At 39.2% G+C, this 15,934-nt stretch overlaps 1 protein-coding gene across 1 annotated transcript; it reads right to left on the bottom strand.

The window, feature by feature from the left end:
- Nucleotides 1–18: 18 nt before the first annotated feature.
- Nucleotides 19–15,234, bottom strand: cib3 (calcium and integrin binding family member 3). Its single transcript, XM_062987938.1, has 6 exons — nt 15,184–15,234; nt 14,159–14,193; nt 13,594–13,705; nt 12,968–13,115; nt 11,367–11,562; nt 19–163 (listed from the first exon to the last, which is right to left on the bottom strand). The coding sequence occupies exons 1-6, from the start codon at nt 15,232–15,234 to the stop codon at nt 142–144; spliced, it is 564 nt and encodes a 187-aa protein (XP_062844008.1). The 3' UTR covers nt 19–141.
- Between the last annotated feature and the right edge of the window lie 700 nt (nt 15,235–15,934).

Genomic DNA, 15,934 nt, shown 5'->3' with positions numbered 1-15,934 from the left:
AAAAATTTTTCTTAAAGTGAGGATGTAAGCGTTTCTTTTTTCCTCTTTGATGTCGTACAGGTGAAGCATTTCCTTTACTTCAGCTTGTTGTGTCCATCATGTTGTGTTCATCATTCATTTCACCGCTAGAAGCTGATGAACTCATATCCTGATGTGAAATGTGCTGGGAAGAAATCAGACGAACAATTAAAATCGGTTTGTTTGTACCTGAAATTTACTAAACTGACAGTTTGCACATTGTTTTATATACAGAGAGAAAACAAGTGTTCAAGCACTTTCATTTTTATTATTTATTTATTTTAGTTACTTTCAGTGCTGATATCCAAATTCACACACAGAGTCTTATGCTAGTAGCTCAGTTGGTGCAGCAGTCTTCTACACTACTACACTAGCCCACCACCGCTGAGATCTGGGTTAGAGTTTGTTGTGCTATCCACTGGCAGAGGTGGGGATGGCCGAAGCCCTCCTACAGATTGGCGACCTCTGGAACCGGACCTGCCGCAACCCTGACCAAGATAAAGTAGTTGTGATGTCCATATACTTTTGGACATATGGTGAACTTTCAATGTGCCCTCATTAGGGTTGGGCGGTATGACGGTATTACGGTATACCGCGGTATTTAAAAATGTTGACGGTATTATAAAAATGTGAAGCGCCAAATTTCTGCTTCAATTTCTGAAAACTGAGACTTTAAGACATTCGCGCAGCCACAGTAAGGGGGGTTGGGGGGGGGGGTAGGCGGTTGGAGCTCACTGATTGGTTGTAGTGATGGGAATTATGGCTCCTTGAAGGGAGCCGGATCTTTTGGCTCGGTTCCTTTTAAAGAGCCGTTCAAAAAAAATGACTCTTCGTTCCTCGGGAAGCGCTACTGGGTAAACTATAAGACAGCCCCGATATTAATATCAATGATGAACAATCATGAACATTTTGCTACCTTGCCTTAAATGTAGGCCTAATTCAAACAACACTTAAATGAGAAAAAAAGATTTATTTTAAAAGAAGAGAAAAAACTACAGAGAAGAGACAAACTGTGGTTGCATCGCATTAAGTTTCAGAACAATCCTCTTTTGTGCAGAGATGTGCCTGTGTTTATTTCTGCTTTAAAACATACGCACCATGAAATAATGAGATTTAACATCATTAAACAAGTTCGCTCTCTCTCTCTCTCTGTGTGTGCGCGCGCGCGTCTCACTCGCTCTCCGCGATATTAAAAGTGTTTTCGGATTTAAATTTTGACAATAAACAGCTCTTATTATGACTGACTGATTCCTTCTACTGATGCCAAGCTGAATGGGTGGATTACAGCCGAGAAGAACTGCGCAGAAAATAAAAAAATATATAAAGAGACGCATTTACACTTATGCATGAAATATTTATTATAGATCAGATAGGATAAGCAATGTTTGACGTTCTGATTGTTTAATTTTTTTAAATAAAACATTTGAATACTGTGATTATACTGTAAAGTTTGTACACTGTAAAGTTTAACCCCCCCCCCCCCCCGCGGTAATACCGTTTACTGCGATATTTTCTGAAGACGGTGACGATTTGAAAATCGTCAATACCGCCCAACCCTAGTTTGCAATGATATATCTCTCTTACTGATGAGATGTCTAGCCCAGGCATGAGGGTGTTAATGTCATTTAGAAAAGCATGTTGCCCAAATACATGGGATAACTTGGGCTAATAAATAAATTAGTTTGTTTAATTATAGATTCCTATCTAAGGTAATTTCCAGATGTGGGCATAGGAATTACAGTTCTGTTATACACTGTTTCTAACTGTTTGGACTTTATGTAATGGACAGATAAATATTGGCTTGGGCACTCAAGACAATTTAACTGACAATACTGTCAGTTTTGCCTCAACATTTACCCCAACTACTAAATCTAAATAAAAGATTATATAACCATAAATTAGGTTTAATTATAAGGGAAACATAATGAATGTGTTAATGGCAGTGGTGCTTAATCTGACATGTGTTAATTAAAAGGAATGTAACTGCACATCACTGCCTGACAGTTTGGCTTGTACATTCCGTAATACATTAAGGTGAGCAGGCACGTGCACAGACATTTTTGGGGGCAGGTGCTCAAGCCAAAAAAAAGGCACCCATCGCCAAAATTATTAATAAAAAATAAAAAAATAAAAAACAGTAGGATATTTAACTTATATGTTCATATTTGTTAACACAATCAATACACATCTAATCAAATAACTCAAATTATCAAATTGAATAAATAAATAAAAAACAGGCAAAAACAAGGCCATATTGTGCACGCTTTTTAATAACCAAACAATACATTAAATAATCATCAAAAAATAGCTCAACTTAAGACCTACCTTTGATTTCAAATCAGAAACCCACTTTGGGTAATTAATGTTAACAATGGGCCTTTTATTATGCCAATAAAATAAAATAAACAGTTAAATAACATTTTCCTATTTATTCATCATTTTTTGTATGCTGTTCTATATCATAGAGCATTATATTTACCCTTCTACATATATTAGTTTGTAATGTTAATTACCTAGCAAAATTATTCCTCATTTGTAAACTGTTGAAGTATAAATGCTTGCATGAAAATAACTCCTTGACTAAAGGTGACTTTTCCTACACGGCGTTTTGGCCAGGATGCTGTAATTATAAAATAATGTATGTTTGTATCTATTTTCAACACTTTACTGTGAGAGCTACTAGACATTCTCCTGCAAAATGTTTGTGCTAATGTTTTTTTTTTCAGGCTTTCACATCAAAATAAGTAAGATTTTAAATAAAACAAAACTAGTGAAACACTTTATGGGAAATTTATGACAGAGAGGGTAATATTTATTTTTAAATGTTGATGAATGTAGAAAAAAATGGGCTCCAGCAGAAAGGGCACTTTTCTCATCCAGGGCAAAAGGGCAGGTGCTTGAGCACCTCTAGGGGTCTATCTGTGCACGTGCCTGAAGGTGAGTCATAAATTCAGCGGGAACAGCGGGCCAACTTTTATGTACCACTAAAAATAACAGGCAGCTGTAGATGACTCAAGAGAACTACCTTAGAAATTCAAAAGAAAGATACAGAACAGTTATATTTTATGTTAGTAAATGTATGAAATTCATTGCTGCAAGGACTTGCTTATTGATGTGCGTTCAGACAGGGATGTTGATTGTTTCCTATAAATGACATCTTTATTGGTTTGGGACCTTTTATTGGTTTTACAAGTGGAATTATTCTCTTAGTCTGTGGAATTATTGTCTCTCAATGTAGTCATTTCTAGTTGTCTATTACAGAGAGCTCTATCACATACAGAGGGTCACGCTATACCCTATGGGTCTGTCTAAAAACCTAGTGAGCTGCCTAACTGCCTACTGGTCGTCCTTGTCTGATTCTCTTGTTTTTCAATGTTCAACAGATGACAGATCTGGACTGCAGGCATTTAATAAAAAATTTAATTATTTTTATATTTTTATATAGGGCAGTGGTAGCTCAGTGGTTAAGGTACTGGACTTGTAATCCAGAGGTTGCCGGTTCAAGCCCCACCACCGCCAAGTTGCCACTGTTGGGCCCCTGAGCAAGGCCCTTAACCCTCAATTGCTCAAAAAATTGTGTTCAGGCATAACTGTAAGTCGCTTTGGATAAAAGTGTCTGCTAAATGCTGAAATGTTAAACCCCCCTCACATGTTTGGACTTTGAATTATTTTACATCACCGTCACCACAACATTAATACATTACATTACATACATTCATATTTTCTTTTACTGTATAGAACTCAGTTCTGTAATACAGGTATAACTAATCGTTACTGTGTAACTATTACAACATTTAAACATGACCACGTACAGAACAGAAACATCCAGTACAGAAATCACTCCCCATAATGTTTGTTTTTTACAGATATATGCACATCACATATACAAACACACAAGTCAGAACAACAGGAGACGCACCGTTACGTTATTATTACTTTCTCAACACTTGCATGATTTACACTGTATATGAAGTAAATACATGCATGTCAGCGCGTGCATGCGCTTGTATATTTATATTGGTTTTTGAAACGAATAACGACTCGTTTTCTTGTTTTTCAACGAATGACCAAAGGTACACGGAGCTGGAACCTTTTGTCTGGACTTGTTTTCGGCATTCGCTACAGAATACATTATTATATAAGCGATATTGTCTTATCTTATATCGCGTATGAAAATATATCGATATTTTATAAAATCTCGATATATCGCTCAGCCCTAGTTTGAACTATAGTTATAGTTGGAGGGATGTACATGGATATAAATACTCTGATCAAGTGTGTTTGTATGTGTGTGTGTGTGTTTGACAGTGACCCCTCACACCTGTTATTGCTTGCTACTGCAATTCAACAGCTGTGTCTGTGTGTGTGTGTGTGTGTGTGTGTGTGTGTGGAGGGGGGGTGCTTGTAGGTTATGAGAAACAGACTGGAGACACAAAGCCTTTGTGTCAAAAATATTTTTAAAACAATGAATCATCATTATCAGTCCAGTACTGCAGGGGTTCTCAATCACTGGGCGGGTGGATGTAAACAACTGTGGTCCTTCTAGTGGATTGTAGACCTACATTCAGAATAAACCCGTGCAGCTCACTTGGTTTGTAATGGCACATCATATGATTTATGATGTGTTCAGATCATTGTGTAAGTCGTTTTGGATAAAAGCGTAAATATGTAAATATGATTTATAAAAGCCTTAAAAGCATAATGTTCAGGTGCTTGGGTCTAACGTGCTGGATTGGAATTCACCTCTTTACTGCTGCAACAGTGAGGAATATGGAGAAAATATCATGTTCCTATGTGTGTACTAAGGCTTTTTGTAAGATCTTTTTGATATTAATAACATCATGTTTTTCTTTTTCTCCAGGTGTCAAGGGTTTTGGGGGGGGGCATTCTTTTCTTTCTCTCTTGTTTTTTTCTGTTCCTGCCTCCACCACCTCTTGTTCATCATGTCTTTCCGTAAGGAGATGAAAAAGTATCGGGACGTGGATGAGGATGAGCTTCTGCAGAAACTCAGTGAGGAAGAACTAAGGAGATTAGAGGATGAGCTTGAAGAACTCGATCCTGTTGTAAGAACAAATTGTTTATATTTGTAATAGCTGTTAATGTGATGTGATAGGATGTGTAAGGTGATTTAGTGTTACTGGAAAGGAGATATTGCTGGGTACAGTGATTAGTTTAACATTTTTAGGGATGTGATGGTGGATTATTGTTGAGTGATATCAGATTGCTCTGATTAGTTGAATAGGTGTTGTTAAGTGATGTGCTTGGTTGGTTGTGATGCAATTATTAAATTATTAATGCTGTAACTATTTTAAAAGGTTTTGAGTGACGACTGGTTGGTTGTCTATTTCTAGTAGTGTTATTGGTTAATCAGCATTGATGTGATTGCTGGGTTGGTTATTGTTAATTAGGTCATTGGTTAGATAAATTGTTGAGGGAATTTTTGGGTAGATTGTTGGGAATGTTTGAGGGAATAATTGGGGTGAATTGTTGAGGGAATAATTGGGGGAATTGTTGAGGGAATGTTTGAGTGGATTGTTGAGAAAACGTTTGAGTGGATTGTTGAGAAAACATTTGGGTGGATTGTTGAGAAAACATTTGGGTGGATTGTTGAGAAAACGTTTGGGTGGATTGTTGAGAAAACGTTTGGGTGGATTGTTGAGAAAACGTTTGGGTGGATTGTTGAGAAAACGTTTGGGTGGATTGTTGAGAAAACGTTTGGGTGGATTGTTGAGAAAACGTTTGGGTGAATTGTTGAAGGAACGTTTGGGTGAATTGTTGAGAAAACGTTTGGGTGAATTGTTGAAGGAACGTTTGGGTGAATTGTTGAGAAAACGTTTGGGTGGATTGTTGAGAAAACGTTTGGGTGGATTGTTGAGAAAACATTTGGGTGGATTGTTGAGAAAACGTTTGGGTGGATTGTTGAGGGAACGTTTGGGTGGATTGTTGAGAAAACGTTTGGGTGGATTGTTGAGGGAACGTTTGGGTGGATTGTTGAAGGAACGTTTGGGTGGATTGTTGAGAAAACGTTTGGGTGGATTGTTGAGAAAACGTTTGGGTGGATTGTTGAGAAAACGTTTGGGTGAATTGTTGAAGGAACGTTTGGGTGAATTGTTGAGAAAACGTTTGGGTGAATTGTTGAAGGAACGTTTGGGTGAATTGTTGAGAAAACGTTTGGGTGGATTGTTGAGAAAACGTTTGGGTGGATTGTTGAGAAAACATTTGGGTGAATTGTTGAGAAAACGTTTGGGTGGATTGTTGAGGGAACGTTTGGGTGGATTGTTGAGAAAACGTTTGGGTGGATTGTTGAAGGAACGTTTGGGTGAATTGTTGAGAAAACGTTTGGGTGGATTGTTGAGAAAACATTTGGGTGGATTGTTGAGAAAACTTTTGGGTGGATTGTTGAGAAAACATTTGGGTGAATTGTTGAGAAAACGTTTGGGTGGATTGTTGAGGGAACGTTTGGGTGGATTGTTGAGAAAACGTTTGGGTGGATTGTTGAGGGAACGTTTGGGTGGATTGTTGGGAATGTTTGGGTAGATTGTTGAGGGAACATTTGGGTGGATTGTTGAGGGAATAGTTGGATGAATTGTTGAAAACCCAAACGTTTTCTCAACAATCCACCCAACCATTCCCTCAACAATCCACCCAAACGTTCCCTCAACGTTCCCCCCTAAACGTTCCCCCAATGTTCCCCCTGAACATCCCTCCAACGTTTCCCCATGAACATTCTCTCAACGTTCCCCCAAGAACGTTCCCTCAACGTTCCTTCACGAACGTTCCCTCAACGTTCCCCCAAGAACGTTCCCTCAACGTTTCCCCATGAACGTTCTTCCAACGTTCCCCCCCAAACGTTCCCCCAAGAACGTTCCCTTAACGTTTCCACACGAATGTTTCCCCAACGTTTCCCTACGAACGTTTTTCCAACGCCCCCCTCCGAACATTCCCCCACGAACAGTCCCTCAACGTTTCCCCACAAACGTTCCCCCAATCGTTTCCACACGAATGTTCCCCCAACGTTTGCGTGGATTGTTGAGAAAACGTTTGGGTGGATTGTTAAGAAAACGTTTGGGTGGATTGTTGAGAAAACATTTGGGTAGATTGTTGAGAAAACGTTTGGGTGGATTGTTGAGGGAATGTTTGGGTAGATTGTTGAGGGAATGTTTGGGTGGATTGTTGAGAAAACATTTGGGTAGATTGTTGAGAAAACGTTTGGGTGGATTGTTGAGGGAACGTTTGGGTGGATTGTTGAGAAAACGTTTGGGTGGATTGTTGAGGGAACGTTTGGGTGGATTGTTGGGAATGTTTGGGTAGATTGTTGAGGGAACATTTGGGTGGATTGTTGAGGGAATAGTTGGATGAATTGTTGAAAACCCAAACGTTTTCTCAACAATCCACCCAACCATTCCCTCAACAATCCACCCAAACGTTCCCTCAACGTTCCCCCCTAAACGTTCCCCCAATGTTCCCCCTGAACATCCCTCCAACGTTTCCCCATGAACATTCTCTCAACGTTCCCCCAAGAACGTTCCCTCAACGTTCCTTCACGAACGTTCCCTCAACGTTCCCCCAAGAACGTTCCCTCAACGTTTCCCCATGAACGTTCTTCCAACGTTCCCCCCCAAACGTTCCCCCAAGAACGTTCCCTTAACGTTTCCACACGAATGTTTCCCCAACGTTTCCCTACGAACGTTTTTCCAACGCCCCCCTCCGAACATTCCCCCACGAACAGTCCCTCAACGTTTCCCCACAAACGTTCCCCCAATCGTTTCCACACGAATGTTCCCCCAACGTTTGCGTGGATTGTTGAGAAAACGTTTGGGTGGATTGTTAAGAAAACTTTTGGGTGGATTGTTGAGAAAACATTTGGGTAGATTGTTGAGAAAACGTTTGGGTGGATTGTTGAGGGAATGTTTGGGTAGATTGTTGAGGGAATGTTTGGGTGGATTGTTGAGAAAACATTTGGGTAGATTGTTGAGAAAACGTTTGGGTGGATTGTTGAGGGAATGTTTGGGTGGACTGTTGAGAAAACGTTTGGGTGGATTGTTGAGAAAACATTTGGGTGGATTGTTGAGAAAACGTTTGGGTAGATTGTTGAGAAAATGTTTGGGTGGATTGTTGAGGGAATGTTTGGGTGGACTGTTGAGAAAACGTTTGGGTGGATTGTTGAGAAAACATTTGGGTGGATTGTTGAGAAAACGTTTGGGTAGATTGTTGAGAAAACGTTTGGGTGGATTGTTGAGGGAATGTTTGGGTGAATTGTTGAGGGAACGTTTGGGTGAATTGTTGAGAAAACGTTTGGGTGGATTGTTGATAAAACGTTTGGGTAGATTGTTGATAAAACATTTGGGTAGATCGTTGAGAAAACGTTTGGGTGGATTGTTGACGGAACGTTTGGGTGAATTGTTGAGAAAACATTTGGGTGGATTGTTGAGAAAACGTTTGGGTGGATTGTTGAAGGAACATTTGGGTGGATTGTTGAGAAAACGTTTGGGTGGATTGTTGAGGGAACGTTTGGGTAGATTGTTGAGAAAACGTTTGGGTGGATTGTTGAAGGAACATTTGGGTGGATTGTTGAGAAAACGTTTGGGTGGATTGTTGAGGGAACGTTTGGGTAGATTGTTGAGAAAACGTTTGCGTGGACTGTTGAGAAAACGTTTGGGTGGATTGTTGAGAAAACGTTTGGGTAGATTGTTGAGGGAACGTTTGGGTGGATTGTTGAAGGAACATTTGGGTGGATTGTTGAGAAAACGTTTGGGTGGATTGTTGAAGGAACATTTGGGTGGATTGTTGAGAAAACGTTTGGGTGGATTGTTGAGGGAACGTTTGGGTGGATTGTTGAGAAAACGTTTGGGTGGATTGTTGAAGGAACATTTGGGTGGATTGTTGAGAAAACGTTTGGGTGGATTGTTGAAGGAACATTTGGGTGGATTGTTGAGAAAACGTTTGGGTGGATTGTTGAGGGAACGTTTGGGTGGATTGTTGAGAAAACGTTTGGGTGGATTGTTGAAGGAACATTTGGGTGGATTGTTGAGAAAACGTTTGGGTGGATTGTTGAGGGAACGTTTGGGTAGATTGTTGAGAAAACGTTTGCGTGGACTGTTGAGAAAACGTTTGGGTGGATTGTTGAGAAAACGTTTGGGTAGATTGTTGAGGGAACGTTTGGGTGGATTGTTGAGAAAACGTTTGGGTAGATTGTTGAGAAAACGTTTGAGTGGATTGTTGAGGGAACGTTTGGGTGGATTGTTGAGAAAACGTTTGGGTAGATTGTTGAGGGAACGTTTGGGTGGATTGTTGAGAAAACGTTTGGGTAGATTGTTGAGAAAACGTTTGAGTGGATTGTTGAGGGAACGTTTGGGTGGATTGTTGAGAAAACGTTTGGGTGGATTGTTGAGAAAACGTTTGGGTGGATTGTTGAGGGAACATTTGGGTGAATTGTTAAAAAAAACGTTTGGGTGGATTGTTGAGAAAACGTTTGGGTGGATTGTTGAGGGAACGTTTGGGTGGATTGTTGAGAAAACGTTTGGGTAGATTGTTGAGGGAACGTTTGGGTGGATTGTTGAGAAAACGTTTGGGTGGATTGTTGAGAAAACGTTTGGGTAGATTGTTGAGGGAACGTTTGGGTGAATTGTTGAGGGAATGTTTGGGTGAATTGTTGAGAAAACGTTTGGGTGGATTGTTGAGAAAACGTTTGGGTAGATTGTTGAGGGAACGTTTGGGTGGATTGTTGAGAAAACGTTTGGGTGGATTGTTGAGAAAACGTTTGGGTGGATTGTTGAGGGAACGTTTGCGTGGACTGTTGAGAAAACGTTTGGGTGGATTGTTGAGAAAACGTTTGGGTGGATTGTTGAGGGAACGTTTGGGTGAATTGTTGAGAAAACGTTTGGGTGGATTGTTGAGAAAACGTTTGGGTGGATTGTTGAGGGAACGTTTGCGTGGACTGTTGAGAAAACGTTTGGGTGGATTGTTGAGAAAACGTTTGGGTGGATTGTTAAGGGAACGTTTGGGTGAATTGTTGAGAAAACGTTTGGGTGGATTGTTGAGAAAACGTTTGGGTAGATTGTTGAGGGAACGTTTGGGTGAATTGTTGAGGGAACATTTGGGTGGATTGTTAAGGGAATGGTTGGGTGAATTGTTGACAACCCAAACGTTTTCTCAAAAATTCACCCAACCATTCCCAACAATCTACCCAAACGTTCCTTCAACATTCCCCCCTCATGTTCCCTCAACGTTCCCCCCCAAACGTTCCCCCAACGTTCCCCCCTCACGTTACCTCAATGTTCCCCCTCAACGTTTCCTCAACGCAATTTAAATAGCATTTAACTAGACTGTGTTAATCGAACAATGACTTCTTTGTTGGTTATCAGTTGATCATTACTACTGTATCACTGCTGAAAAAGTCCATGCAATGCATTTAATAATGTGTGTGTGATTAGTTAAAGCAGAAAGTATTCATCCATTATTATGACTTGGATGGAGATACATTTTGTAGAAAAATGAACACTGAAGTCTACGTAGCTTTAAATGGTTAAAAAAAAAAAAAAAATGAGCTAGATTACGCATTCAAAAAGAATATGATGAAATACAAGCTCGTGTCCCTCTCAGCCAACTGGGTTTGCTCACTAGGCAACAAAGCCTCCCATTGTTGCTGCGAGCTCGCTCATCACTAGCTACATAACCGTGTTAAAACCTACGAATCAAAACAATTCAAAAGCAAAAAGTCGTCAGTAATACAAGGCAGGCCTATTAGATTCAAAACAAATCATCGGATCGTTTGCTTTCCAAGAACGTAGAGAGAAAAAAAATCATTCGCTGAGTGTTGCTTTTCTGCCAACAGCCTGTGTATTGAGCTAGCTCGGTAGCTCCAAACCGCTTTTAAAGAATGCACGCCTAGCAAGAGGCCTCTTTAAAGACACTGAGACGAACAGCGTGGACCATCTTATGTCCTTCAAGTCAGGAAAGAGTGTCAGCATGCTGGGTTTCAACTCTGTAAACTCATTACCATATTCAGAGAGAAAGCCAAAACAAACATGAGCACAGTGGGTTTCAATCAGCGGTGACTGAACCGTCTTGAAGGTCACGAGGTTTTGTTCTCGAGGGAGCAAATATAAAAGAAAGATTCTCTGCTGATATGAGAATTAGTATAGAAACCCAAAGTCCAGCTAATGATATCTAACAGGAAGGTCCAACACAATGGCAAAGCGTTTATATAGCGGTAATACCGTTTACGGTATGACGGTATGAAAATCGGCAATACCGCCCAACCCTAGCCCTCATGAATGACCATGTCATGAGTACATGTTAGCAACTTCTAGAAGACCGTTCAGGCTCACTTGCTTTGTGGCTCTAACCTGAGGAAGTCGGGCGCTCGCACTATCATGTGCTGGAAATCCTCCAGTGACAGACGGCCATCGTTGTCCATGTCGGCCTCGTCAAGCACCTTCTCGCACACCATCCTCACCTCGTCCTCGGTCAGCTCGTTCCTCGTCAGCTTGTTCAGCGTCTTCTCCAGGTCCGATTTGCAAATGAAGTCATCGTTGTTAAAGTCTAAGAACGAGAAAGGATTTGCACTCAGTTTTACTTTACTAGCTAAGACTGCATTGAACTCAGTGTCCACTTTATTAGAAACGGATGTTTATGTTGGTTTTGTTATATGCTGCTGTGAATAAGTAATTGCCCCCTTTTTGATTGCCTTTGTTATTGCACTTTTGTTACACAAAATCATCCCAAATGATAAAACTGAACATGTTATGACACAAAATGAACCCGAGTTAAAATAATGCATCACAATAAATCATATTCTTTGGACAAATGTTGTGGAAAATCTTCCCAGAAGAATGAAGACTGTAATAGCTGCACATTGTGGCAATTCTATATTAATGGCAGTGGTTTTGGAATGGATTGGACAAGCTCAGCAGGTGTCTATATACTTTTGGCCATGTTTTGGTTGTGTATATGTGTAATCAAAATCATCCAGTAAACACAAGAGCCAAAATTCAAGCCCACACATCTTTAAACAAAATGCATAACTGGCTTTAGATTCCTATTTTGGTCAGTCATCCCACTTGCAGAGCTCCCTTTGTTTACAGATTGTAAATAATAAATGGCACTTTCTCTCGACCCCCGGTGGCCGTGGAGCATGTGCCACTAAAACTTCTTAATCTGATCTGCAAGCATGTTTAATTAGAGAGTCCTGTTCAGCGACAGTGTGCGTTCTAATGAACTCGTACATTATTTACACCCGACTAAAGAGCTGCCAGCTGCCCTGTACCAGATCAACACAATAGAATCTGATGATCTCTGGTTCTTTACATGCTCCCGACCCCGTATCAGACCTTTACTCATCTTAAACGTCCTTACCACTTATAACGACAGATAGGTTACTGTGTGAAAACATACTGTATACCTTTTAGTGTATTGGACATTGTATACAAGAGTCTATTCCGCTAGCTTACCACTACTAAGTTCAAGTCTCAGTGATGCTACAGGCATGGATGAGCGCTTTTCAGACACAGTTGTCATGTCTGAGAGAGGTGGCTACAGACAAGTCAGAGCAGGTCCTCCTCGGTCAGCATGAATTTTATGCAGGCTGCAGGGATCACAGGAGCACTAAGGAACTGGAAATGTCTAATATAAGCAGCTTCTTGGTATTCTCACTGCTATTGGTTTTATGGATATGACTCAAATGCTAAAGGGCTAGCTTTTCTAGATAGTTTTGTTGAGAAGAAAAAACAAGAACGCACTTGGAAAGTTGGAAAGACAAGTAAACCTGTGAGCTATTGTTTTTTTTTTAAAGAGGAAGAGCTGCATGCAAATTGAGTAATATTAAAATATCAGTGTTGCTTACCTACCCGTAACCACATATAAAGATCACTTGTAGCAGAACAAGAATACCATGTTTTATTTAAAGCTCAATATTACATACGACAGCTTTAATGTGGCTAATACTGACCGTAGATTTTAAAAGCGTAGTAAGCTTTTAGATCCCGTGGTGCCATTTCGCTCAGTACTGAGAACATATCCAAAAAGTCATCTAAGGTCATGTTGCCTTCTCCGTCTTCTGAAAAGACCTCTGCAATCCTCTGTCTGAAAGGGTTATCCTGAACAAGACATTCAAATATGGGTGACAGTATTAGAGTACTGAGACAAAAGAAGAAGCTTTTAATTCAGAATGAACAGCAAAACAGTTTGCAAGTTAAAGCCATTATAATTGGAGCCAGCTGTTGAGTATTCGGTTATCAACACCTGCACTCAGAAAATAGAAAGCGTGTCTACATATTTATTACAAATCCACATAATTACTGGTAAACTATAAAAAAAAACATATGAAATATCCATTATGAGTGACTGTTGATGTTGTGACAGGTAGCTGACAGATTATTGCTGTGTGTAGGTGGCGTGTAATGGATTCACACTTGATACAGTCTATAAGTCGATGCTTTCTCAATTTCAGAGGGATTTGATGACACACAGACTCTCCAAGGCTGCGATCAATTAGTAGTGGATCCATAATTCATTAGGAACATGGAGCGAGTGGCACGGTGAGTTGTGGTGCAGCAGGAGGCCCGTATACTGTACCTTCAGCTCCGGCATGCTGCCAATCAGCTCATAGGGCAGACGCACATCTGGCTGGGTAGTATAGTCGAGCGGGACAAGCTGTGGGGCCAAATCGCGATACCTATGAAAGAGTCTGGAAATGAACAAAAATAAACAATTCACTTTATTTACTCAATCTATTGTATAATAAAAGTCCATAACACTGAATCTGAATTTTCCAGCAAATTATGTTACTTTTTCACAGCACAATGAAGGACATTAAAACAACGACTTCAAAAACGTTATGGTAGACAGTGATAGGCTTTAAATGCAGTGTGAGGAGTTTAAGTTATTTAATTTGCTAGAATAACGTTTCTATTTATTTGAAATGTGACATTTCAGACTCTCCTCATATTTCTTATACAGTAAATTGAACATGATTAAGCATTCCATTAAGTATTCACATTATTACATTTGTAGATGATGATTAATAAAGACCAGAATAATCTGACTCGACTTGATAACGTGAAAATAACTTATACATTATAAAAAACATGAACAGTTTTTGTCAGACCAAATCTCTACAGTTGTGTAGATCAACAATTACCTTAATATTTCTTTTCTGGTGAAGTATGTACAGTCCTGTAAATATAAATGTGAAAGAAAATGATGCTGTAAATATGCAGTTTGACTTTTAGACTTTACAGATTCGATATTTTACATTAGAATGTTAACAAATTAACATGTTAACATATAAAATCACCTGACACATAGTCTTCTGCTTTTTATATTGTATTACTGCATTTATATATTTATTATTTTGTAAATTAATGTGTACATATATAATTTTGTTATTAAACTGCAGCTGTAAATGTATTCAGAATTAAAAATATTGCTTGTCTAACAAACAAAACTGTCATCAGAACTTTTGTAACACCAGTGACCTGTGTCTAGACTGAACTCTTTACATCAAAGTTGAACAAAAGTGTGTATTTAACATGTAATGTTAACATATCATAAACTTTACATATCCTACAGTAACATGATAGGTAATTGTATAAAGGTATTTGGTGCCTCTATACATCAACAGAAAGTTCCACAATCAAAATTAAGACACATACATGTCATTGTATCACAAAACAATGTTTAATTATTAACATTATAATAGCAGTTATAACAACAGTAGGTGTCATAAATAATTTAATAACAGATTTGCCTAAATAGTTGTTCAAAACTGTTATTTCATGTCTGTTAAACTTTTGACATTTTAGGCAATTTGAAACATTAAAATAACCCAGTGCTAATCTGCACAAACATTGTAATAAAAGCTTTATAAATCCTAACCACTACTAGCATATATAATTAGCAATAGGTCTTTATTAATATGTTTACATGTGCATAATTTATCAGTAATTATTAGAATGTATCTGAATTTTTGTCCTGCTTGATACAAACACAATCACATTTTGCTAAATCTTGTCATTACATGTGACTATAGCCTATTTGTGTCTATTCTGAAAATAGTCAAATGTGACCATTTGTGTTTAAATAATTTAAATACAGATTGCAATAACAGCAAATAATCAAATAAATTAGTACCGACTTTTCATAGTTAACAGAAATTGGACCGACCTGATATGCATCCAGTTGCTGAGGAGTGAAAATGGTCTGCTTGTTCCCCATTTCAGAAGCAGCCCCAGAGTCACTGTCAGACTGTTAGAAAGTGTTAGTCTGTAATAGTTCGTCTGTATCTAATTTAATGTTAGTCTGCAGTCCAGTTTGATATAAAATGCAATGTAATTGTGAGTGTTTGGTCTGTCATAGAGTGAAGGCTTAAGCAGATATTTCCGATATGAAATGTATGGTACAACAGGGACTCGTGGAGATAGAGGTGGATCAAATGTCCCTTTGACTCCCTATTATAATGGCAGCATTTCATCGTTTTCATTGCCCTGAATGGCAGGCTCTTTTTAGATGTGAAGCTGACTGTCGGTCAGCAGAAGTGCCAATGGCACCAAGCCCCTGCTGTGAATAGGGGGTGAAGCCTCAGCCAAGGGTCACATTACACCTGTTTACCTGAGGCTCATAACACAGAGTGGGTTCAGGAAGCTAAACCTGAAAGATATGCATACATATATGTGTGTAGATCATTTTATTAGCCACATGTTATTGTCGGCTGTGAACTGTGAACTAATTGCTAGTGAAGAAGACTTTATCTGTATCATGTTGATGCAACCACAATTATGCCTTAATTGATCATTAAATATACATGAATTCACATTTTCCTTTGCCATTGTGAATTAATGCGTGTTTACCCATGCCAAGAAAACTACCAGGTGTGCCCTTCAAAATAATAACACTTACAAAACTAATGTTTGATCAA

This window comes from Trichomycterus rosablanca, chromosome 25 (assembly GCF_030014385.1).
Source record: "Trichomycterus rosablanca isolate fTriRos1 chromosome 25, fTriRos1.hap1, whole genome shotgun sequence".
In the NCBI taxonomy this organism is placed as follows: Eukaryota; Metazoa; Chordata; class Actinopteri; order Siluriformes; family Trichomycteridae; genus Trichomycterus; species Trichomycterus rosablanca.
This window is presented reverse-complemented; position numbering and strand designations above follow the sequence as displayed.

Coding starts and splice junctions, on each gene's coding strand:
- cib3 (XM_062987938.1), bottom strand. CDS start 15,234: ATGGGGAACAAGCAGACCATTTTCACTCCTCAGCAACTGGATGCATAT. Junction 13,116..13,593: donor GCAGCATGCCGGAGCTGAAG/GTACAGTATACG, acceptor TGTCTTGTTCAG/GATAACCCTTTCAGACAGAG. Junction 164..11,366: donor CGAGCGCCCGACTTCCTCAG/GTTAGAGCCACA, acceptor ATTTCTTCCCAG/CACATTTCACATCAGGATAT.